The sequence below is a fragment of the Varanus komodoensis genome, unplaced genomic scaffold, assembly GCF_004798865.1.
Source record: "Varanus komodoensis strain SLA01 unplaced genomic scaffold, ASM479886v1 scaffold15, whole genome shotgun sequence".
NCBI classification, from domain to species: domain Eukaryota; kingdom Metazoa; phylum Chordata; class Lepidosauria; order Squamata; family Varanidae; genus Varanus; species Varanus komodoensis.
The window spans coordinates 21,446,796-21,471,449 of NW_025335440.1; the positions used below are offsets into that span (position 1 = coordinate 21,446,796).

At 45.6% G+C, this 24,654-nt stretch overlaps 1 protein-coding gene across 1 annotated transcript in view; it reads left to right on the forward strand.

The window, feature by feature from the left end:
* Positions 1-410: 410 nt before the first annotated feature.
* Positions 411-24,654, forward strand: part of MKX (mohawk homeobox) — a 58,925-nt gene continuing 34,681 nt past the window's right edge. The window contains exons 1-4 of the mRNA XM_044425059.1: positions 411-595; positions 5,814-5,973; positions 16,173-16,326; positions 19,917-20,252. Coding sequence (XP_044280994.1) covers positions 411-595; positions 5,814-5,973; positions 16,173-16,326; positions 19,917-20,252 — 835 coding nt within the window. The remainder of the gene's footprint in view (positions 596-5,813; positions 5,974-16,172; positions 16,327-19,916; positions 20,253-24,654) is intronic.

Consider the following 24,654-nt stretch of genomic DNA (forward strand, 5'->3'; position numbering starts at 1 on the left):
TCTTGCAGACTGCCTGCTGCCTCCGCAGCTACAAAGCGGCCCAGGCCGAGCCTTGCGGCGTTCAGCCTCCTTCCCTCCCAGCCCCCAAAAAGTTCACACTGGCGATGGGACGGGGGGGGGGGGAGCGAAGCGCGGTTCAGTAGCAGCTGCCGTTGGCCACTCCGCCGGCCCTGCCAAGTCGGCTCGCCTTGATCTCGCCCGTTCCCTCCGTCCTTCCCCCCCCGCCGCCGCCGCCGCCGCGATCCGTTTGGCTGCTCTTCCCAGTAATCCGATGCGTCTCGTTGCAGCACCCGTCGAGTCCTCCCCACCTCGGAAGCGCCGAGCAGCTCTCCCCGCTGATCGAGCCTGCGCCCCGGCCGGGCTGCCCACGCCCGAAGGAGCCCGCCCGCCAGCTCCCGTCCTGCTCCACCATGAACACGATCGTCTTCAACAAGCTCGGCAGCGCGGGGCTCTTCGAAGACGGCGCCGGCGAGAGGGACAGGGGCGGCGGCCGGCCGTACGGGGGCGTCCTGGACGTCTCCCCGCACCCGGAGGTGCTCATCCCCGACAGCCCGTCCATGAAAGACAACCTCAGCCTGCGCCACCGGAGGACCGGGTAGGAGCAGGCGAGTGGGTCGCTGGGGGCCGCGGGGGGCGCGCAGCAGCACGGAGTCCCCACCCTGGCGGCGCGCGGGGAGGCTCGCCCTGTCGGGGACCCGGGCAGGCGCCGCGCGAGGCTTCCCGGCGTCCCGGTCTGTGCGCGGCGCGGCTGTTTCCGCTTTTCCCTCGCGGTTGCTCAGAGGTAAATCTCGCTAAGCGGAGCTTGCTTCCAGTTAGGCCTGAAGGCCTTGGCCCCCAGGCGAGCCTCGTGCTTGTTAACTCAGGCGTAAACCCCGCTCTTGCTCCCTGGGACTTGCTGCTTCGCTGTGCAAAACTGCGCGTAGGCTTGCAAGCCAGTGGCGTAAACCCGCTGGAGCGACGTGTTTCCTAGGCCGAGGAGGGCAGCTTGTGGCCCCGCGGGTGTTCTGGCCTGCAGCTCTCACCAGCCTAGCCAAGGGTTACGGCTGATGGGGGTTCTAGTCCAAAAACTGGGAAGGACATGAGTTGCCCATCCCTGGCCTACGGTTGCTGTTCCAGTTGTCCACTTGTATTGAACGTGCTGTTGTGTTGAAAACCTGTTGCACCCTGTGGGAGGGTGTTGGTCCAGTACACGTGTAACTGGGGGTAAGCCCCTTCTGCTCTCACTGGGGCTTCTGTGCGTACATAGGCTCTGAATAATTCAAGGGTAAATGTTTAATCCAGAAAAGATAATCCCGATGTAAGGACAGCAAAGCTATAAACTTTAGGAAATATTTGAAAATTGCATATGGGAAACAGAACAAGAGATAAATTATACACCACCCAAGTGCATTAATGGTGAATTGATTAATGCAAAGCTTATTGGCTTAAATGGAAATCCCAACAGTTTAAGATAAGATTATTGCTCTCTGTAGTTCTTGTGGTATATCGAACCCTAGCCTAATTAAACCCCATTTGTTTTTGTGAGTCTGCTCGATGTAGGGCTAAAATGAGATACATTTTAGAGACAATGGTCTTCTTTTAAAAAAAACATTTTTTTCTAAATGTACTTTTCTAAAAAAGATTGTTTGGTGGCAAGCTGCAAGTCATAACACTTTCTTTTCTGCTGAAATTCATTAATACGTTTATTAATATGATTATTCTGTATTAATTGCTCCAACAGGTGTCAAGATACAAAATACTTTGATTTAAAAAATCTAATCCATATAGTCCCCATTAAAGTATGTGTCCCTAACAATCTGAGATTACCCCTTTTGTTCAGAAGTAAGGCAGAAAGTGGTGGTGGGGGAGGGGAATGTCTTATCACCCATTTAAGAGGATAATGTTAGAGAGAGAGTCGTGTGGTGCTTTAGAGACAACAAATTTATCCTGGTATAAACTTTTGTGGACTGTAGTCCAGTGCATCAGATGCATGCATTGTTGCTGAGAGTTCAGGTGTATGTGCAGTAAACATGGTGAGGGCAGAAGGAAATTAAATGCAGAAGGCACTGGCAGTGGATCCCATTTCACACCTTCATTTGAAAATCACTTTCACTGGACAAAATGCAGCAGACCTAAGGCTAATCATACATGAGATTAGGCTGCAAATCAGTGGATAATTTGATAATTATGAGCAATCGGGAGATGTCAAAATGCAAAAGATTTTGAGAAAAACTATTTCTACTGCCAAGTTATCGGTTTAACGCTTGCATCAGCTCAAACTTCTAACAGCATTTCAGGTTAGCAAGATGGTAACTGTGTTTCATCAAGATTTTATTACCAGCTGATTCAGGCAGAATTAGATTTCAAATAAAATATTAAAAGGCAAAAAGCCCAAGAGGCTAGAAAAAAGGTGAGAATGGGGGGGTGGGATGGAACTAGTACCAGATGTGGCCTGAGAGCAGCACCTTCTGGGAAAAAAACGGTATTACAGCCTCAGCTCTCAGAGCTGCTCTCTAGCTAAGCAAAGAACAGGCATTTCAGTGAGAGAACAGAGGCGAGTACCCACCTCTAAAATATGCGTGCATGTATTCCGCCTCAGCCCCCAGAATGTCCTGGACTGGCTTCCTCAGCCCCTGCATTGAACGAGCAGGTGGCAGTGGTTTTGAAGATGTGGTTATTTCAGACCCGATGGCTGCAGTCGTGTGCTAACTTCTTTCAGCATGAATCCTCTTGGACTCCGTGGGATGTCCTTCCACCAAAAGAAGCACTGCTCAAGATGGGGCTTTATACTTGTTAAACAGCATATGCATGCAAAGCCCGGGCATGCCTGAAGGACAAGGTTCAATCTCCCACTGGATGGCCCTTTTCTCAGTGGAGGAATGTACACGCAGTCCATCAGGCCGCCCTTTGCCTCCATGTGGTGAAGAGCTCCATGTGTGATGCAGTATCTGGAAATAGATACCATATCAACTATTACGTGTGGCTAAAACACTTGCATATCATCATTGGACTGTCCAACAAGGTCAAGTTTCAGTTCCGAGTGAGATGGCCTGGTTCTGATTCTTGGCATGCAGAGGAGGGTGTCGATGGCCACCAGACCATGAGCCTGAGCCTTGGGGACAGGATCTGCAGCAAGAGGTGTAGGCCATCTGTTGCCCACCAGATATTTTAGACTACAGATCTCGTCATCCCCAGCCAGCATGACCAGCAGCCAAGGACTTGTGAGTGCTGTAGCCCAAATATCTGGAGGCACCAGGTTCCTGCCCATTGCAAGATTTTGAATAGTCGTGTGTTTAAATCATTTGGTACAAAAATGCAGCTGTTGCAGTGCTGTTATAAATTGCTTGTTGTGCCTGCTTTGATATTAGTTGTAGATAGCTATGGGAGGGGGACACCCATTGCGGCGGAGCAACCATATGGACCTCTGTGCACGTGTGTAATTTGCAAGCAGCTCTCGTGGCACAGAAGTGGTCGGACTGGCGCTATCCAGGCTGCCTGAAGTTTGCAAGAATACTTGAGCGAACTGATTTCAGGCAGGCTCCAGAACTGCTGTGCAGATCAAATAATTGAAGAACTCTGCAGGTGCTTAGCCTTGCATTCCTAAACCACGGCCCTGATGGTTTGTTCCTCGCAGGGCTACTTTGAAGACTGGGCAGATCTGGTTAGGCGACTGATACAGAGTGCAGCTCTCATAAATCCCGTCTGTTGCCTGTGCTGACTGCCATTGGCCAACATGGACCAAAATATCTCAAGGGCACCAGCACACCCACCCCAATACATATTTCTCAGTATTATGGCTGTTTGGGGCGATCTGCCACGCAGGCGAGCAAGCTGCAGCCAGCATGGTGAGAGGATGAGCTTACTTGTGGCTCAGCAGCGTAGCTTGTACTGTCAGACAAACTGCTTTGCCTATAATCATGTACCTATTTAATTGTTTTAAAATTATACAGATGCGCTTCCGTTTATATAATGGGCTTAAAATTATATACGTGGGCTTCAGGCCTGGGGGGCTTCTGGCCTGTGGGCCACATGTGGCTCCAGGGCTTTGGATAAGACCTCTTGCCCTCCATGAAGCCTCTTCTCCCCAGAGGAGGGACGCAGGAGAGTAATCATGCCGTCGCCCTCTTGCTTCACTTCTTCTCCACAAGGGCATGGCAGAGGAGGCGGCTGGTGCTTGTTGGCTGCGTCTGCTGCGCTCTTCCCATGCACCAGGAACATGGAGGAAGAACAGAGCTCATGCCCTGATGGGCTGTGTTCCTCCAGGCTTTCCCTAGCTGGGAAAGGGGAGGAAGGGGAGCAAAGGCCAACTGCCTGGATGCTGCCAGTGCTTTGGCCAGGACTCAGTGACTTCAGGGGAAGGCGGCCCTGTTGCAGCCTCTCCCCTCCGTATGTCTTCAAATAAAACACACCTGCCTTCATGCTCCCCGCTGGGCTCCCATGGATACCTGTTGGCTGTAGTGAGAAACATGTGGCTTAAATGGACCTTTGGTCCAGCAGGGCTCTTCTTATGTTGCTTCTAACTATTGATGATAACACTGTGCAGTAACAAGACCGTCTCAGAGCTGCAAGCATTAATGGTGCCTTGATTAACAAAGCTGCGATCCCGTGCTTTCTTTGTCTGGAGTTAGACTCACTGGGCACAGCAGAGTTTATTTCTGAGTACGCATGAAGCAGCTCAACATAGTTGCTATGACAAGTTTCACCAAAGCACTGGAACTTAAGTTTATCCTAGCTAAGTTATTCCCATCATTTCAGAAACTTGAGTTGAATGGAGAGTTTAATTCTTTGATGGGCAGGGCTGAGATTTAAGGGCACCTGAGCGCTTGTATGTGTAGGCTGATGTTGCAGTCAATGAAATGACACATATAAATACATTAAAAAACCACCATCATCAAAACAGTGATTAGGGGCTTTTGTTCAATTGCTAATTCAGATATCTCAAAATGTATCAGTATCAGGATTTGGGTAGTGCACAATGCATTGAACTGGTAGATTAGTTGAACAGACAGACAAACAAGCAATTAAACATTCTTAAACTGGTTGATAGCCACAGCTGACAGGAACTCCTATGTACAGTTCATAGCATGTAAAGTATAGTGTCATGTTCACAGATCTGTATGTGTCCTCATAGCACATTTACTATTCATGTAGATATAATATTTATTTATTATATTTCTACATTGTCCATCTCTAAAAAGCTCTCTGGGCAGTTAACAAAATCATTTGATACTTGTTGGCTGATATTTTTTCTGTCTTTAGGGTCATCAGCAATAATTTCAGCTGTGCACATGTTCACGTTTATCGATCAACAGATAGACAACAAAGAGTCGCACTTCCAGTGCAGAGTAGCGTGAGATAGAAACCAGTCTCTGCAACCGGAGGGAGAGGGAGGCAGAGGGAATAAATGATTTAAAGGACAACTTAATTTCCTTATGCATGTTTTTTCCTCCTCTTCAGTTGCAGTATGCAGTTTGTTTATTGTGCAGTTGAGCCTTAATCCTGGGGGAGAATAAACAGGAGCCTGGTTCTCTGCAGTGGAAGTTTTGCAGGGCATGACAGGACCCTGGTATCTTTTTTCCATACTGATGTTGTGTGCGCCCATTGCTCAACACAGGGTATATGACATTCGCCGTGTTGTTCTCTACCATCATGCACTCCGTCTGCTTTCTGTGGAGCAGTTCTGATGACGCTCCGCACAGATGGGGAGTGAGTGGCAGAATGAAGGCTTCCCCGCCTGCCCTCCCCCTGTGGTGTCCCGAGACAGGAGGCTGTGATGAGTTCAGGGCTGATAAGCCGTCTTGCTATAAACGCCTCTTTCACCATCTGCTTTACAGCACTCGGCAGAACAGTGGGAAGGTGAGACACAAGCGTCAAGCTTTGCAGGACATGGCGCGGCCGCTGAAACAGTGGCTGTACAAGCACCGGGACAATCCGTACCCCACTAAGACAGAGAAGATTTTGCTGGCTCTTGGCTCCCAGATGACGCTGGTGCAGGTAAGAAAGAGCAGTGCCTCTGACTCACTTGATCTGTGCGTGTGCGAGTGCCGCTATCGAGTGCCTCAGAGCTGAGCTGGATGCAGTCGGAGCAGATGCGTGTGTTTTAAATCAGGTCCTGTAGAAAGCAGGGTGTGTGTGTGTGTGTTGCGGCATCTGAGTTAGACAGTAAAAGGAGCTTGTTGAAGAGGAATACCACACCTTCCCCGGGAAGCTACAGTCATCTGCCCAAAATACTTTCCCTCCACCCAGAGTCAGATGCTGGAAGTGACCCTGGATGAGAGAGAGGTTCCTGGGCTGATAGAGTGGGGAAGTGAGCAGCAAGATGGGTATTCACGCCCCTTTTTGCACTGACAGGCGACAGGCATCGTGCAGCTAATGAACCTTTTCCTGCTTTGATGCTTTTTTGGCCTGGCAAGGAAAAGAAGGGAAGCAGTGGTGGGAAAGCAAGGGAGGGCTGCACCTTGAGGGTAGCCGCCTCCAGACCCCACTCCCCCACACCCCAATAACAGCCCATGAATCAGGGGCCAGGATTGTACAGTAAAAGCCTCACCTGGGGGTGCCCCTGGTTCTATGCTGCCTGTGCTCGCAGAGCATGCGTGGGCAACCTGTGGCCTTCTGGAAGTTGTGGGATTGCAAGTCCCACCACCCCTAGCCAGTATAAGTAAGGGAGGATGGGAGTGGCAGTTCATCAGGGTCTGGAGGGCTGCATCTTGCTCACTCCGCCTTAGAATGTGAGTGGGCACCTGATTTTTTTGAACAGAATGTGGGAGCGGAATCTTCCATTATCTTTGAGTTCTTCCACTCCCTGGGCATTTTTGCCCAGCTGAGCCTGCTGGAGGTGTGGGGAGGTCTGCGTGGTGGACTGCTGAGAGAAAAGCCACAGAAAAGGAAGGGACCATGACCCCTTCCTCACATGCGCCATTTGGTGTTTCACATAGCTCAGGCTTCCCCAACCCCGTGGCCTTCAGAGGCATTTGGACTGCAACTCCCAGAATTCCCATCCAGCAGGGCCACTGACTGGGAATTCTGGGTGTTGCTTTCCAAATATGTCTGGAAGGCACAAGGTTGGGGAAAGCTGACATAGACCCCTGCTTTTTACATTATTGGGGCAAACCTGTATTACATTTCCTGTACTATGTTCAGATCTGCCATCATGTCTAGTTTGGCCCATAGGCACCACATAAGGTATGGCCCCGCCCCAAATGGAAGTTACATAGCAGCTATGTTTTGTTGAAGAACATTCCAGAAAAATTGCTATGAACTGGGATTCCCCCAAAAATGTCTTCATTATTTTTAAGATACCTTTTTGGGCAGTCCTTAACTGTACCAGCAAATAAATAACCAGGTACTGATTCTTGGTAGTAGTGTGACTACATTAAATAATTCCAGCTGTAAAAATCAGAATGACTTTATGCTTCCAGATGAAATTGTATAAGGTAAGGTCACATCCAGTCTTTGACCTTACTTTTTCTTGGCTTTGCTAAAACAACTTTGGGATTGTATCACCCTGCAGAATTTGTGGTGAGATACTTTCTCATAAAATGTAAGCAAACTTGGAACTGATGGCTATTCTTGGTCAAAGCAGCAACTTGTCTCCAGCAGCAGCAAGCAGAGGATGGTCTAATGCAGGCTGGCTGGAAATAATGGGAAGGGCACCAGGTTGGGGAAGGTTGCTGTAGTGGGACATAACAGAGAGCGAGTGAGACTGCAATTAATTTCCAAAACAGCTTTTTGAAAGCAAGGTTGAGGACGTGGCTGTGGAATAGCATTGCCTTCCATGACTTTCCTGGCCACTTGTATAATAAGGAGACGGTCGAGGACTACAACTGCCTTTCTAGAATGCCTTCTGCACAGTTGTGCTTCCGTTCAGTTTCCATTTATTTCAGGGGGAGTTATATTAAACTTAGAAGGAACCCTTAAGGGCCAGATGTTTTCAGCTCTGCCTTCTTCACTTTTCATGGCAATATGTTCCACAGAAATAAAACTACATGTTTGGTAAAAGGACACTTCCTTTCTATTTGCAGACCTATCTTAGTTGAGCATGTGGTCCAAAAGCAAAAAACCTCAAAAATACACACTAATAAAAGAATTCCAGATGCTCCTTCCATACTTTGCCCAGAACCGCTGTCACATCTGTATGCAAACACATCATTCAAGGGAAAGGAAAGAATGAAACCGTGGTCCAGATCAGATTATTGATTACAAAGAACTATCTCAGAGTCTTCAAGGCAGGGCATGGCTTCAACTCACACCTGAGTGACTGTAGAATAACTCTGCTGAAGCCATACTGATTCAAACTGATGTATCTTTGAGAACCAGAACATGTTTTTACATCTATTTAAAATGGTTCTCATTCTCCAAAGCTGGTACATTCTAGATCATCAAACAGTAATGCATTCCTGGCTTTAATTGAGCATTGTCAAGTGCCAGGACACGTCTGGAAGAGAATAAAATAAAGTGTGTTTTCCTGATTTTTCCCCTTGCCCTAAATTCCTAATGCTTAGATTGACCACTGCGCCGTTACAAAGCTCTTAGGTGATAATTCGTGCTAGTTTTAGCCAATTGGGGTGTGATTCTGCACATGTTTTAGAGAGAGAGAGAACCCAATAATGCCCAGCATTCCCCAGCTAGCTGTCCGCACAACACAGCATGCACTTTCATTTATGGCTGGTAATTTCTCTGCAGTTTGTTGCTGTATTAATTTGTGTGTTTTTAAAAATAGCTTAATGGGGTGGTGGATCTTTTCCGTAAAGTCAAGATTTGTTGCCTGAATCAAATGCTAACACTGGAATTAATAGTTACCGTGGAGGTACAGAAAATGTGCCTCTAACTGTGCTACAGTGTGCATGGTGCGCCAGTTTATCCTGATTATGTCTGTTATCTGCATTTTTCACCATGCCACTGAATTGTTCTTGCCATTTTCTTAACTCCTTTTTCTTTGGATTGCTCCATGTCAATACACATGCAAGGCCACTCCTTGTTTGTTAACTATAATCCTGTGGAACAATAAAACACTTTTTTGAGTTCTTCTGAGCTTTGGGCCCCGAATCTATAGGTGCTAGACAGCATCTAGTTGCCCTGGGGTTTTTCAGATTCCCAGCTGTGTGGTCTGAAAATTGCTTAGGACACCTCCACACCAACCCCGTTGTGACTGGTGCAGAAAGAGTCATACTTGCTGCTTCTCTGAGATCACGGTGACCACAGATAAGGGCGGTGGGGACTGTTCCAGGGGAAGGGGAGGTATCCAGGGGCCACCTCCACCTCCTTCCCTCCTGCTCTGAAGTTAGCTCAGTTAGGCAGCTGAAATGGGCCACCTCAATGCGTTGCAGAGCAGAGGGGTATGGAAGCACATTTCGTGTTTGTATTCCTCCTACACTCCATAGAATGCCCACAATTCTCTGTGTTTGAAGTGTTGTGGGCATCCTCACAGGACCGTGCCCTCAAATGTAATTAAAGTGTGTTCAGTTGGCGTCTAGCCAGCAGCCAATGGCAAAGTTTGGCCTACTTAGTGGAATGAGGAAGCATGGCCGGAAGGTGAAGGAGGACCGTAAGCCATGTGGCAAAGCAGAGAGGAGACTTCCTGTTTTTTCCTCTTGGGCAAGAAGAGGTCTGGCATCCATCCTGCTGTAGGCAGCTGGGTTGTCTCTGTGTGTACAGAGTGCTGGACCAGATGCACCTTTGGTCCGATCCAGCATGGCCTTTCTTATGTTCTGCACCATCACCATCTTATGTTCTGCACCTACCTGAAAAGAGGAAAAATGGGCAACATAGCAATGTAAGGAGAGGCCCTCCTGGGTAACTTACAAACAGGTAAATGGCCAGGATGGCAGGTCAGGTAGAAATAGGGTAGGACATGGGCCAGTTGGAGGCATTCTGTGCACTGTGATGGTATCCAGTCCAGCGCTGGTCCTGCGTAGGGTATATGGTTGAATTGAATTGTACTCCAGTGGGTCATACAAGGGACTTGCTCTGAATAGGACTAACATTAGATGCAAGCTTGGTGTTTCTAACCCCAAGGCAGGAAAAACCTGGCTGAAAGAGTCCCAGCCCTGAAACGAGGTACGTGGCCTAACCAGACTGGATACTGTGGCTGATTCTGTTCCTGCAGCCCTCCTGATGCCAGTGGACAGCGTGCAGCGCAAGTTACCGAGCGCCTCTATTTTGCTTTAGCATTAGAAACTTTATACTCCTAAAACTGCAGAACTAGAACAGGAAGCCATATCCGTCTAAAAGCCGCAACCTATATTTATCTCGCCAATTAGCCTCAAATTTGGAGACTAGCAATTTGTCCTGCTAATTTGCAATGAATATGTCATGTTTTCATTTGCACTATTCCCATTGGGGTGGATTTATTTTATTTTAAATTTGGGTCTCACCATTCATATGAACTTAAAAAAAGGGACTAAACTTTCTTTCCAGAAGGAGAAATATGAATGGCTTTATTGTTGACTATGAAAGTATTTGCCATAGTATGACTAATGTACTGGTTCTGGGCTTCTGAGAATCTTGCCATGTTCATTTCTTTGCAGGCCTTTGCAGCATGCCGTTTACGTGGTAAGGGAGAGTCCTTTAAATGGGTCGTACCCCCTGCGAGATCATGAACCTTGTGTAGTTTGACATAGGATACCCTAAGAATTATTCCTCAGTTGAATGAGATAAAAATTGAGCCGCATTTTTGTCACTTATATTTTCAGTATTAATTTAGTTTTGCTGTTTGGAAAAATGGAAGAATTGCCAAAAAACTGGAGAAACGTTGGCTGAATGGGTACACTGTGTTATTTGTTTGTTTGTTTGTTTGTTCATTTGTTTGACTATTTCTAACCCATAGTCTATCAATTGATCTCCAGGAAGGGTGCAGCAATAAAATATTTCAATCTGAAACAACCAACACATAAAATCCACATTAATCACCCAAGCAACCGAAGCAAAACTAAGCTACAGGCAATAAAATTCAGTGGGTTCAGTAAATAGCCAAGAAAACCAGTGCCTACACTAGTTCCTATGTCACTTTACTTATCTTGCTATAAGTAAAGTAAGTACTGTAAAAATGCAGTGTTACCTTAGTTTTTTCAGTCTCCCTAACACAAATAGGACCATGGTCACGCCAAAAGAATTATGACATTTATACTCCACTTTCTTCCATGATGGAACTCAAGGTAGCACACTTAGGATTCTCATGAGATCCCTCATCCAGGTTTTTATCAGACCCTGCTTTGCTTTAGCAACTCTGCCAGGTCATGTCTTTGGCGTGCTACATGTTTATTTCCTAGGACTGAAAAGCTCCATCTGGGAACTTTGCTTGCTTTGTATATGCAATCATTTGCTTGCGGGGGGTGCATAAAGGAACAAATCCATCCATTTGTCCCTGTCTTCTGAACAGATCTGAAGAGCATTATAACTAGCAATCACCTACCTGTGCTTCCTTGGCTCTGGAAATGTGTACAGCTTTCATCTTCTGAGTGTGCAAAGACCCTGACTGAGTACAATAAAAATGAGGAAAGACGTCAGATTTCTCAAAGTGTTGAAGCCATGGGGTGGATGGGGGAAATTTGAAATATGCAGCCCTCATTTTCTTATGAAGCCTAACCTTATTTTACTGCTTTATTAATATAAATTACTCACTTCGTAACTGAAATATCACATAAAATTGTGGCATTTCAGAGCATTTGAAATTTATAGAGCATTTTCATTTAAATATTTCAGGCTGCCTTTGAGGGGAGACCCTTCCAAGGTGATTTTATTTCCTGCTTCGCCTATGTAGGTTTGCAGGCTCAAAAGTATACATTCCTGGCAGTACAGTTAAATAGGTGTCTACCTGGAATAAGCCCCTTGAATTCAGTGGGGCTTCCTCTCGGCTATGTATAGAATTACAGCCTTAGTTTTGTGAAAGCAAAATGGCAAACTTGCTCAGTACCTGAGAGATGCAGACTATTGCACTCAGAGCCTCCCTATGCACATGTATTTTAGTTATTGGCATCTGAGCCGTAAGAAAAGAGTAAATGCTGAAATAGAAACCGCACTGCAAACAAAAGAAGATGAATTATTCAGACAGAAACAGTCACAGTGTTAAGGGCTTTGTAACAAGATTGAAAACACTGAAGTCCGTGGGAATTATTATGTATAATCTCAGGGGTTTGGTTCAGCCAAGGCACCTTACTTACAGATTCTAGGGTACTCAGAATGAGCAAAGATGCTGTTATTGAATACAATGCTGAGATATGAATGCAAAATTCAAGGAAGAAGAAAGCTTACATCCCCTTCTCTGTGACTGTACTAATTCCTTGAATAGGTCAGGGAATGCTCTGTGGGCCTCCAAAGATTCCTGGAGCAAAGATGTAGTAATTCTCTCCCCATGCTGAGAACAAAAAGCAACACTGCTTTCCATAGATTTTATAAAGTTCCTCTCTCCTCCAGTTCCAGAGGCTGCCAGGATACAAACAGGCTCTACTTCCTGGGAGAGGGACAAAGCTGCTTTATTTAAAAAAACGGTTTCAGTTCTCATGGCCAAAAGCAGCTCTTATCTATAGAATGTATTGGAGGAAAGCAGTTCAAGGTAATTATTTTTGGGTACTCTTCCTAACAAGCTGAAGGCCATAATGTCTTGACATGGCTCCACTGCTGTCTTAATACTGGGAAAGTTCATTACACTTCCATACCTGTTGCACCTGGACAACCTTCCTTCTTTTCATACCGCTCATCTGATATACCATGTCGTACTGCTGTAGATTCCACATTCCGCACCATGTCATAGAAACCATTTTCCTAATTTCCAAACAAAACATATTTCATAGACTTCACATAAACACCCTCCAGTTGTTTTCCAGAATGCTGGGGTTTCTACTGGAAAAATGGAAAAAGCCCTTTATTTCTGAGTGTTTTAGGTATTCTGCTATACATTATGTTGGGAAAAACATAGTCTAACTTTCCTGGTTGCCAAGAGACTCTCCCTCTTTCTGCAGAGTTATTTTTGGGAGGTGCGGGAAGTCAGTGCAGTCTTTGGTAATTGATCTTTCTATTTTTACCTTTTTGGGAATGGTTTAAAATTTGCTCTTTAGGGAACTGTTTGATTAATGTTCTTGGGGTTCATTTCCCTTCCTGGGGCCCTGGAAGTTCAATATTCAAGTGCAAAGTGGCTGTGTTACCACCATGAATATGACCACTCAGTTTCTGTGCACCGTTGGGATAGGGGAGAAATGTGCTTTAACCACATCTTAATGTGAACTTATCTAACTGTTTGTTCTTCTGAAACAATACAAGAAGAAAAAACATTTCCTTTCTAAATCTCACTTCTCCAAATGCTGGAGCAGAGTTTTCTGATTAGCAAAAATACACAAATGTGAGCCTTATGGGAAAGCATGCATGAACATGCCTATATGGGGAGGTGGTGGTGAGAGGAGATCACAGAAAGCTGTGCTTATATTACGAAAGCTGCCTGTGAAAAACATATATATTAGTCAAAAATGTGTATAAAAATGCTTACATTAGGACAGATCCCCACAAAAATGCATAAACATTGTTCTGGCCTTAAAAACATTCTCAGAGTTCATCATGAATCAAACGTAAGACTGGAAAAAGGAGAAATGGGGGCCTCTGAAATAGACAGCATTGTCCATCTTTTCCAGGCAGTGCACAGCTCTTTCGCATGCTGCAGCCTCTGAGGAATATTTGAACAGCTGCTAACTTAACTGTAGGTCATTTTTATTTGGGATGAGGATGATGAGGATGATTATGATTCCGGATGGACTAGAAAGAATCAGTGTGCTGGGTGGGAGACTGATTTGATCCTTGGTATGAGAATTTGTATACTACATGTATGTGCCTATTGTCCTCTGTAAAATATTGGAAAGTTTGAAACATCCTCCCTGGCTTCTGCATAGAACTTCAGAAGCTTTGAAGTATCTGATTCCCTGCAGCCCACGATGCAGCACACCAATATTCCTTATCAAATGAATTTTGTGGTCAGAAAACTGTCTGGCCTAAAAATATTTCCTTTCCATCATATGTACAATGCTCAGAATGAGCAAGTTTTCCTTCCCTTCTTTCTGAGACCCTGTAGCAAACAATGAACTTGAACTCTCCTGAATTATGTTGAACCTATAGGAAAGTTCAGTCCCCAGACTGCCAATTTTAAAACGATCCTATAATTGTTTCCATGAGGGCAAGGAAGCACCCAAAATATCAGTATTTGGAGACACGTTCTTTCATTACAATGCGCCTATTTCATTCTCAAGAGCTGAATTTTGCTGCCTGCTGGAATGCTTTAAACAGGAATGTTTCATATTCACATGAATAATGCTTGCACTTGACATGGAAATGTTGAATGTGCAGTGTTGGCTTTTTCAACCAAGTAGTAGCAATCTCGCATAAATCACACTGGTTTTATATTGCTTGTACAGAGAGCTGTGTGGATAATGTCCTCTCCGTTGTTGTACAGGGCAATTCGATAATGCCAGGTATGCTGCTGTGCTGTTGTTTCACAACCAAATCCATCTTCTTAGACACCTGCTGCAATCATTAATAAAATGAAGTATTCAGCTGGGAAACGGAACATAGGAAATTGCCTTAGTCGCAATTCAGAACCTTGGTTGGTGGCGCAGTTGGGTTGGACATCAGGGCTAATGCCAAGGGCCTCGCAGTCCAGGGTGTAAAGGCCCACCCAGAGATTGGCAGGTGGTCAGGGCAGGAGCAAACAGCCCTGGTGCCAGCACATGGCATGGGCCTTTCATATACTGGTTACGGATGTTCATTTCATTCTTTTACTTGTCTACAACAAAGTAGTGCTTCTTTCCAAATAAGTATGTTTTGCATCAGGGCAACAGAAACAAGCTCCGTTTTATCCTTGTAGAAATGATAGTGCTTTGATTTAAGTGAGTTGAAAATGCAGAAGTGGATGATCTCAGGGCATTTTTAAAAAACTAGTGTTAGCAAATACTGTTGCTCTTGCAGCTCCGGCAAATGAGGAATGTGAGGCATTTCTATACAAGGCAGTTTAATCTGGTGCCTCTTTTTTCATTTGTGTTGCAGAAATCTGAGCTCTACACAAAGACTTATGCCATTCCTGAGTTTCCACCACGTAATGTCTAGGTGGAGTTGTGGTATAGTGGAATAGTGTAAATATGCAAGAAGAAAGACTGGTTGGGGATGATGGGAGTTGTGGTCTAATGCAGCTGGGGGACTCCAGGTTGGGGAAAGCTGAGTTACATGGAGCACTGGCATTAGTCCCTTTGATTCATTTGTGCTTGCAGATTGCATGGCCCTAGGCTAGTACTCTCCCTAGGACTAGTACACAACCACAGATGTGTGGTTTGGAGGGCAACCACAACAAGTTGGAGAAGGGAGGTGCAGAATTGGGCTGCAGGGCTCAGAAATGCTGTGTTAGCAAGCCAGATTTGTGAAAACAGCAGCTTTCCTGCTGTGTCTCATTTTTGTGCTAGCACTGGTGGAGCCCGATCGGCCCAGCCCACTGCATGTCCTCCAGATGAATGACCAGAATGCAATAATATATTGTTCCTTGTTCCTCTGGGGCTGCCAAACTGCAAGAAAATGGATGCATGGCCTTGAAAGGAAGGCTTTTCAAATCTGTGTGCTGCTTTTCCAAAAGAGTTGCATCCAGTGATAGCATCACTGAAAGTAAGCCAATTGGATAGTTAAGTTCATTTCGGTGGGTCTACTTTAAGTACGGCTAACATTGGGTGCAACCAAAAATCACTTAGACTATATTGAGATCCTTTTTCTCCCTTCAGTTTTTTATTGAGAAATTCAGCAAAGTAAACAAAAGAACATCTTAATAAAAAATGAAAGTGTGCATATATATCTGTATAGTTGCATATTTTTTAAAAAAAACAGTCAGTCATACCTCAGCTTCAGTAAAGGCAGATGAATATCCATTTATATTTCCACTCGGGGTGGCATTTGTATGTCATTTGCACAAATATTGAAAGAGTCATTAGCTCTTTGATCCATTGCATTGTTGGAGATAAACTTTGCTCTTTCCAGTGCTGCAGTCAGGTCTGAAAGTGTCCCCGGTACTTTTACGCGTAACTCTCACAAAGCAAATGTGGCACTCCTTAAAAGGGTACTACTGTGAGCCACCTCCACGCGGATCTTCCCTCAGCTGTCCCATAACATGCATGAGTGAGAAGGAGTGCTCCCTCCTCTGGCTGGAAGGAAAACTGACACTTTTGTCTTCTGTTTAGGTATCCAACTGGTTTGCCAATGCAAGGCGTCGCCTTAAAAATACCGTCCGACAACCAGACCTCAGCTGGGCTTTACGAATAAAGCTGTACAACAAGTATGTTCAAGGAAATGCTGAAAGGCTTAGTGTAAGCAGCGATGAGTCATGCTCAGAAGGTTTGTTTTTAATATTTTCACAATGTTGTCCATGCAAAACCAGTAAAATTGGAAATGGCTGTTAGTTCTCAAAAAACTGGTGTTCTTGCGTCCTGTATGGAGTTGTCTTCTCAGCTCACTCTCTTGCGTGCTCTTTCTCTCATACACACACCCGCATGCACACACTTTCATTAACTAAGGGGCATCTCCTTGGGGCTTTCGAGGAAGAGCAGATGCATCTATTCTGCATGCTCCAAGCTCTTCTGAATTAAGAGCAGCTATAAGGCCAGTGCAAAGCCTGCCACCTGTGTAGCTCGGATATGTTGTGAGCTTTGTGGGAAGAGATGGTCCCCGTGCCATCTCCTCCCAGGGTTTCAGCTTATCATGAAAAGGTCCCTGTGCCTTCATAGTTCTTTGGATGCATCAGACTTTTTTTGAGATTTCAGCTAGCTGCAGTTCGAATCTGCCAGATGTGTGTATTAGGGAGATCAGTGTGCGTGGGCAGTGAAGGACAGAGAAAGAGAAAGAGACTTGCTTCCTATGATAACCACTGCAGTTCTCACTGAACAGTACCTCGTCTTGGTGGGAACTACTGAAGTGATAACAGTCAGCAGAGCCCTGGCTGACTAAGAGACTCTTTTCCTGCATTTCCCTTCTTTAGATCACAAGCTGTTGGGCTTTTCTTTGGACTCTGGCATGATCCAGAGAACACACTGCAGACAGTGTAGAACAGGGTCATACTTTATTTGTCCTATTTGGTTTCTAAGCTAACTGTAGTGCCACATAAATTGCCCAGTGTGTGTTAAATAGAACCTTATTAGGCTGATAGAGGCAAATAACTTTCTATCCATCTCCTTTCAGTTTCATGGAGAAATTTATATTTCACTCTGATTTTGCTAACCATCTCAGTATCTCTCCCTAGAAAGGACACTAGGTTTGCCAAAGGTACGTAACCAGAAGTGTATCTACAAAATTAGAGTCTCTTTTGCCCAGATTAGAACCCTATATTAATTTTTGCAGTTGCAGACAAAATGTGGTTTTCAGAGGGCAATCTTAACTATCAAGTCATACTCTGACCTTAAAAATTCCTTTTTAAAATGCTGTCATCTTAATGTGGCAACCTCTTAATCAAAGGCAAAGAAGTACCAGATGGAAAAGGGACCTTTCCTATGACAGCCTTCATTAAGCTCATTTATCATCATGCGAACAAATCAATAATTGCCACCATCAGCCATTGGTGTTTTGATGCAACGTGGCTACTTGCTGTTTACCATACATCTCCAAGAAGACAGAGACTTAATCTCTGCTGCTGCAGAGGGCAAGACAGTATAGTCCACCTTTCTTCTTCATGAAATTCAAGGTGATTACTATATATGGCTCTCAGGGGGTCTCCGCTCAAAGCACTGACCAGACCTCGGCCTGCTCAGCTTCGGGAAGGTAGCTGCCTCACGTTCCTTTAGTCCCTTCTACCAGACTAGGGCTTCTCTTTCTGGAGGGGAGGTCCAGCTGAATACGAGGAGAGCCCTGGAAATGGTGGGAGCAGTTCAGCGATGCAACCAGGGTGGGTCCCTTGCTGGAGCTCTTCAAGCAGAGGCTGGGTGGTCGTCTCCTGGGGATGCCATAGCTGTGCTTTTCTTGTATCAGGCATGCAAGTGGATTCTATAACTCCTCCAACATTATGAATCTCCCCACTGTGACTGTGATCTCCCACTTTTGGCAATTTTGTGTAGGGAATGAACTCTTTCTGCCCGCATACATGGCATCCTGTGAGAAGTGAACAGCCAAATGGTTGCCCACGTTTGTGCTCTTAAAGTCCTGGAGCACCTAGGAGGAGTCCGCTTTCTCAGCCAGTTCTGCTTAGGTGACCCCTGCTAGGTGCCTGCCACAGGATATCTGCTCGTCACTCTGTCTCCTTCGGGAGAGAGGACTCATGCTGGGGCAAAGGGAGGACTCATTCTCGTCCTCCGTCATCTTCTCAGAGTAATTCTTGGGATCCCCCTTTGGTCCTGTGGATGCTGTGCTTTCTTTTATCAGCCTTTGCAATTCCCGAGGCTGCCTTTCTCTGCCCCCACCTACCTCCCTGCAAACCATCAGGGGCATTTGATCCTTGTGCTCTATCAGAGGTGGGGACCCGTGTTGGGCTGGGTTGCCCCACCTTGACCAGGCCAGCAGGGCCTGTTCCTTTCTCTGCTCTCTCCCCAAGACAGGCACGCCCCTTTCTGCACGGAGCAGGGGGCTTGCAGGACACGGTGGCAGAGGGGGCTTGAGTGGTACCCAAAGGGGGGGATCCCCCTGTATTCAGGGTAGCGAAGGGATGCTGCTGCTCAGCTTCTCATTCCCACTGCAATCCCCAAGTCCTCTCTGGTCACAAATCACCCTCCATGGGCTGGATCTGGAACCCTCCAACCAGAGTCGCCCTTCCATGAGATGGGGTGAGTCTCCGCCCTCAGGGGGTGGAGCTTGCTGTCCTGCCATGGCCCCCGTTGCCGCAGCCTCATGCCCACAGAGGAGTCCTGTCAGCGGCCACTCTGGATGCAGCAGGGAGCACCCGCCATGGCTCTCCGGGGCAGCTACTGCCAGGCCCCCTTGCCTGACCCTGAGCAAGTCATAGGCGGGCTGCCCGGGGGAATCCATGCTGGCCACTGCCACACTACGGCAGGGGCTGCAGCGAGGGAACGCGTGGCCTGAGTCTTCAGAGCGGTGGACTGCTTCCGAGGGAGTCCCTGCCCTCTGCTCCAAAGAGCCCCGCTTGGCCTCTGCACTGCTCTGGCAATGCTGCCGCAGGAGGGGCCCAGCACAGGGCGCCACAGCACGGCCCCCCGACGCCTCGCTCCAAGCAGGCAGAGAGCAGCCCTGCCAGCTGCTTCCCCAGCATGGCTGCGCTGCGGCCGGCAGCCACTACGGCTCTCCCCGGAGCTCTCCAAATCCCTCCCTCAGTGAGCCCGTGGCAAGGAGGGGGCCTGCACCGCTGTGGCCCCCAGGCCATGCCCCACTCAGAGGAAGGGGTTGAGGGGACGGTGGGTGGCAGGAGCTGGCAGGCAGGAAGAGCGGCAGTGGTGGCGGCCTGTGCCGCCCCCCCCCCCCCTTGCTGCAGTGTGGGCAGCAGAAGTGGCTCCTCGCCTCTTCCCCATTGTCGGGGGCAGTGGCAGCGGGGGCCCTAGTGCGTCCCCGCCTGCTGTGCTGGCACTGCCAGCCATCAGCCTGACAAGAGCACCGCAAGATTCCCGCAGCCGGGAACACAATGCCTTCGGCAGTATATGCTGTACGGTATATTTGAACACACACTGTCATAAACAGCTTTTCGGGTGAAATTGCCTGGCATACAAAGCATCTGCTGTTCCTGAATCGTCTTGTGTTCCCTTCGAGGCATGAAAAGGTGTCTGGACAAATGTTCCCCTTTTACTTTGAAAAAGAAGAAGAAAAGATCTGCTTGAAAACACTTTTGGATAGGAGGAAAATTTCGACTTGGTAATAAGCTAAGAGATTTTAGGAAATAGCATTATGATAATCTAGTCTGATCTCACTTTTCCTATGAAGACTTAATTAAGACTATTTATTTTTAAGGAGGCACATTGCTAATGCTTTTTCTTTGATGGGCCTTCTCCCTTCAGATGGTGAAAACCCTACAAGAAACCATATGAATGAAGGGGGATACAACACCACAGTTCATCACAGTGTGATTAAAACTGAAAGCTCCGTAATAAAACCTGGAGTAAGACCAGAAGGGAGTGCCAATGAGGATTATGTATCGCCCCCCAAATACAAAAACAGCTTGTTGAATCGCTACCTGAATGACTCATTGAGGCATGTCATGGCCACAAATGCAGCCATGATGGAAAAAACAAGGCAAAGGAATCATTCGGGATCATTTAGCTCCAATGAATTTGAAGAGGAACTGGTGTCTCCGTCATCCTCTGAGACTGAAGGCAATTTTGTGTACCGGACAGGTAGGGTAACTTTTCCAGTGCTGTTGTCTTTTGTTCATTTATTTATGCTGGAAATTTTGTGTCCCAGCAGTGCTAATCCATCTTCTCAGAGCTGTTATAACGTGTGGCAGTTTTAATATGCCAAGTGCTTGAAAATTTGGCCATCTAATTAACGGCCTAGTGAGGCAGCTCATAATTATTCCTGTTTCTGCTGATGAGTAGTTTAAGATGGGAGAACCCTCCTGAGAGTTCCTATAATAGATCAGCTGGAAAAATCTCTCTTAAATTCCAGGTTTGAGAATTCAGCGAGTTCTGAAATGGACCTGGTGGAAATTGGATGGATGGATGGATGGATGGATGGATGGGGCTCTTCCTTCATTGTTCTGCCTGCCAGGATCAATGTTGGGATTGTGCAAAGCACAAATTAAGAATAATATCTCTGGGCATGCACAGAACTTACTCTCACTCTGTTATTTCTTCCTTCAAGGAAGGTACAAAAGGGTATGTACAGCTCAGATCAGCTGCTGACAATGGATATATCAGCATTTTGGAAGCCACTGCTGAATGGATACTGTACAGAGTAAACTCTGTATTTATCTAAAGTCATGTGAAGCCAGCCAGGAATGAAACGATGGCTTTTATTGTCTGAGCCATGGAAGAGAGCATCTTCTTTTTGCAGACTTTGTGAGAAACTGGTCAGTTGATACTTGAAGATGTGCATTTACTGGACCAGTTCAGGGCATCCTTTGTTTATCCCACAGTGCGTTTGGTATACAGAAGTTACTGATATGCAGAGTTCTGTATCATTATCATCAGCTGGGATCACAGTTAAGCAACTTTGTTGAATCAAGAAAGTTCCCCCTCCAGATCTTGACTTTTTGGCGCAATGCCATTGCTTTTGTTCAGTAATCTAAATACATGATCTAATGTATTGATTACATAATCAAACCTCATCTTGATTTCAAAGCTCTTCAAAGCTGCACGTTAGATGTCAGCAAATCTTAAATCAAAACCACCACTTCTTTGGTTGTCCCACCACTGAAGAAGCCAAGGAAAGGCTGAGATAAGCAGCATCTGCTGAATGTGCAGTGGGCTATTTTGGAAGGAAGGGCATCACTCCTTGGTCCAGCAACTCTTATTTTGCTCTTTCAGAGTATCTCTTTGGGGCCCTTCTACAGATTAATGGGGGAACCTTGAGTTACTGTTGGACTGGTCTCTTGGTGCCAAGCTATCTCAGAAAAGAGAGCTGTACAGGAGATGGACTGTATGATTTCTGTAACACACTCTTAATACTGCGTTCCCATCTCTTTATATAGCCTATTCTTACAGCATCGCTAAGAGGTGGGCCCCTCATTCTACTTGGTGGAGAATGACTCTCCCACAACGCATGGTGTTATTTCTCCTCCATGGTAGGCTCAGGTCAGATGCTTATAGGGCTACTGCCAAAAATAGCCTCCCCACAGCAATTGGGCCCTGTCCTGGCTGTAACGTGTGACATTCCTTAGCACATGGAATGCCAGCATCCTCTTGCTGAATGTCTCCCGCTCCCCCCAGAGCCAGCAGAAGTGTGGGCAGAGGGAACAGAGATTGGCAAGTTGGTGGTGTCACTGATTGTGGTAAACACACCGACATGATTAGTCCCTTCATAAATCGTATTGTCTCTTTTTTGCATCAGGATTCTATGTTCTTGTTTCTTTGAGCTGCATTGGACTGTCTACTTCAAATGACTTAGGGCTCCCTTTGACTGCCTGTCTGTATAGTGCTAAGAACAAGAGATTTCCTGGACAATCGAGTGATTTCTAAAGTTTCTAATGAGACTCCCCGATTGAAATTTGCCACTGTTCAGTCCACAACGGTCAGCTGTATCCTCTCATGTGGGATCCACCCTTCCATTTTAGCATGCTGTGCCCTGTGAGCCACATCTGTGCTCAACTGTCTCAGAGAACTTTTGCAGAGGTTTTGGAAATGAGAGCAGATGGAGGCCCTTAATCGTTCTTTCCAAGCAATCTGAGAGTCCCCACAAAATCCCTAGGACCTTAACTCTGCTTTGCAACTTTGCAACCTCTTTATAGCTCTTGATTCACGGTATAGAAATCCCTGTACTACCTTAAAGGAATGTTCATTCTACAGCTTTTTGACACTGCTTCTACAGGCTAGGAATAGATTTTTCCTCTGAAAAATACTTTTTTCTCTTCATCTAATTTGTTCCTGTACTTCCAGGAATATATTTTCAGATAAAGGACATAGAGTCGGTTGCATCCAAACTCGTTAATGCTTCAAGTAGACCCACCAACATCAGTGGGATTTAAGTTGGTTATGACTAAAGTCCCATTGATTTAAATACTCTACTCTAACTATGACTAAATATGGATCCAGTCCACAGTCATAATGCATACCTCTGTTTTAAAAGTCAGATTCTGAAAGTTGGTTCTTTGAATCATATATGATTTTCTTCCATGGGAAGTGGGGGATCTGAGGCAGAGTAAACATCTGGGGGTTTTTGTGGGAATTCCCAGATTACATGGCTAGAAATGAATAATGCATGTTCCATTTGGTCTACTTCCAAGAGTTTCTGATCTTCTGTGGTCTTCCAATTGAAGACAAAATGACCACACCTTTCATGTGAGTTGCAAGTTGAGGAGACCGCCGGACATAGTATATTTGGAGCGCTAAAATATTTTGCGTAGAGTAGGAGCTGTGGTTGCATAGGGAATGTTTTCCAAGTGAAATCTCTTGGTTTTTTAATGCTATTTTTCAACATTCCAAGTGCATTTGGTCTACATTATTGATAATCAGCTGCCAGATTTTAGTTTTAAAATGAATGTTGTTCAAATGAGCACACAGTAACTTAAGACATGTAAACTTCTGGTTTTCTATACTTATACAACTGGAATTTAAAAGTGGCCATAATCTTGAGTAACAGAATTGTTACTTGGCCCGTTCTTCGTGCCTGCCAGCATTTTAGCTTTGAGCGGAGTAGGGGGTGGGGGGCTCTTTTAATAGGCCAAGGCAGTGGTACGATAACCACGCTAACATTAGCAGGCTGAGCATTTGGAAAAACAAGCTATGAATTGTTATATGATCACCCTAATCTCCCTGTTTTTATGTGTGCAGAACTCCTGCAAATTTAAGTCCAAAAATGAAGCTACTTTAATTCAGCCTGCTCTTGCCAAGTGCAAAGGGGCACTTCTAGTCACACTGCCAGGCAGGAAGATTGTCAATTTTTAAAAAAGGATCTTCATCACTGTCAATCCTGCATCTTTTTTCCAGTGTTCTTATAAATTGCAAGTGCAGAAGCCATTACAAATGCAGTCACTGAAAGTGTATTAAAGCTAAAATCCCTTGCATCTCTTTCTAAGATATAATATATTCTATAATTTATATTACTACTAGCTTATTTATTACTACTAGCATTGGTTGGTTTTAGATTATTGTATTCCACAGCCATTATGAAAACAATTTGCATCTTTGGCATGCTTATATATTTTAAAAATACGTTTCAAAACTTGGTATATGTGACCATTAGTCAAACTTTAAATGCATGGCTTTCTTGTTCATTCATTCTGACTTTTTCCCACACGGTTTAAAATTAAATTTTGGAATCTCTGTAGCTCTGCAGATTGGCATTCCAAACTATCTTGAAGGAAGACACTGTAGCCTCTAGAGAAAGAGTTTTATTTTGAAATGTTTAATTAATTCATTATATATCAAACAAATGACATGCTTATTACCTTAATACGTGTAATGCTTTGGTAGGTTGGTTAATTATATACATTATATAACATGGGACACTCAGTAATCGCCTATCCAAAGAACTGTTCAAGTCTGTTTCTGCTCAGCCCCAGCCGCCAGTGTTCCCGGTCCATCCGATCATTTGGACCAAGTAGAAGAGAAGTGCTTGGAACGACGTTGTACTGGCTGGGTGCGGGATTTTGGATCTGTATGCATTGTGAACAAGTTCATGGCTTTGGGAAAAGGCGTTTGTATTGCATAACCATAGCTCACCACATAGACATTTGGCATGGCTAAAAAAAATAAAACAGATCCTTTGGCTTTTCACTCTGGACTTCTGTTACATATCACATCCTGATTTCAGTTTTGACATAGAGGAGCTTGGTGTCTAGTGCTGAAAACAAGGCACCACACTTTAAAGTTTGGATAGACAAAAGGGAACTACTTGTGCATTCTGGCTCCACCTCTCAAAACTCTTCTTCGTGCCAGGTGCGGAAGCACTGCTGTGCTTTTCCTTTAAGTGCAGCGCTTTGATCTACCTACGCAGACTTCCCTGGGTGTGTGGCTCACTGGAACAGGAGCCACAGGTGTAAATGGGATGCATGACCAGCAGCACAACCCTCCCCTGTTGTGGCAGGTATCTTAGGAGAGAACAGCTGCAGCTGCATTGGAACATCAAGTACAGCCATTC